This window comes from Penaeus japonicus, unplaced genomic scaffold (assembly GCF_977035675.1).
Source record: "Penaeus japonicus unplaced genomic scaffold, GWHDUDI00000001_assembly GWHDUDI00000001, whole genome shotgun sequence".
Lineage (NCBI taxonomy): Eukaryota > Metazoa > Arthropoda > Malacostraca > Decapoda > Penaeidae > Penaeus > Penaeus japonicus.
In genome coordinates, this window is record NW_028234403.1 from 8,315,190 (window position 1) to 8,315,612 (window position 423).

Sequence of the window (423 nt, forward strand, 5' to 3'; positions counted from 1 at the left end):
CTCCCTGGTCCTCCCGCCGCCCCCTGCCGACCTCCAGCTGCCTGTCGTCGAGGTCCTCGAGCTCTGGCGCCAACAAAATGAGGTCGGACTTGACGGTGACCTAGGACGGGACGCCGCGTCATTACAGGGCACAATCCCCCTCTACAGCCTCTTTCCACTACTCTATTCTGGTCCCATGACCACCCCACTTCCCCCCCCCTCTTCCTCTCCCGCCTCCCGGGGGCTTCCCGCTACTCACCAGCTCCTCGCGAGGGACCCCATGGTGCTTCGTGGACGACTTCCTCTTCCCAATCCTCGCGATGGGCTTCTTGACCATGGCCGGGGTCGGAGGATCTCGGAGTAACCTCAGGAGAGCACGTGGAAGTGCGCTCGGAAGTGGCTCCTTCGCAGAGGACGTGTGAACACTACTACCACGTGGTTGCA

At 62.9% G+C, this 423-nt stretch overlaps 1 protein-coding gene across 2 annotated transcripts in view; it reads right to left on the reverse strand.

The window, feature by feature from the left end:
- Positions 1-423, reverse strand: part of LOC122247858 (sodium-dependent phosphate transport protein 2B) — a 14,587-nt gene extending 14,164 nt beyond the window's left edge. For both annotated transcript variants that reach the window (XM_043007515.2, XM_086536093.1), the window contains exons 1-2: positions 239-423; positions 1-100 (exon numbers count right to left, since the gene is read on the reverse strand). The exon at positions 1-100 is cut by the window's left edge and continues 21 nt beyond it. In XM_043007515.2, the coding sequence (XP_042863449.1) occupies positions 1-100; positions 239-316 (178 nt within the window). In that variant the 5' untranslated portion in view covers positions 317-423. The remainder of the gene's footprint in view (positions 101-238) is intronic.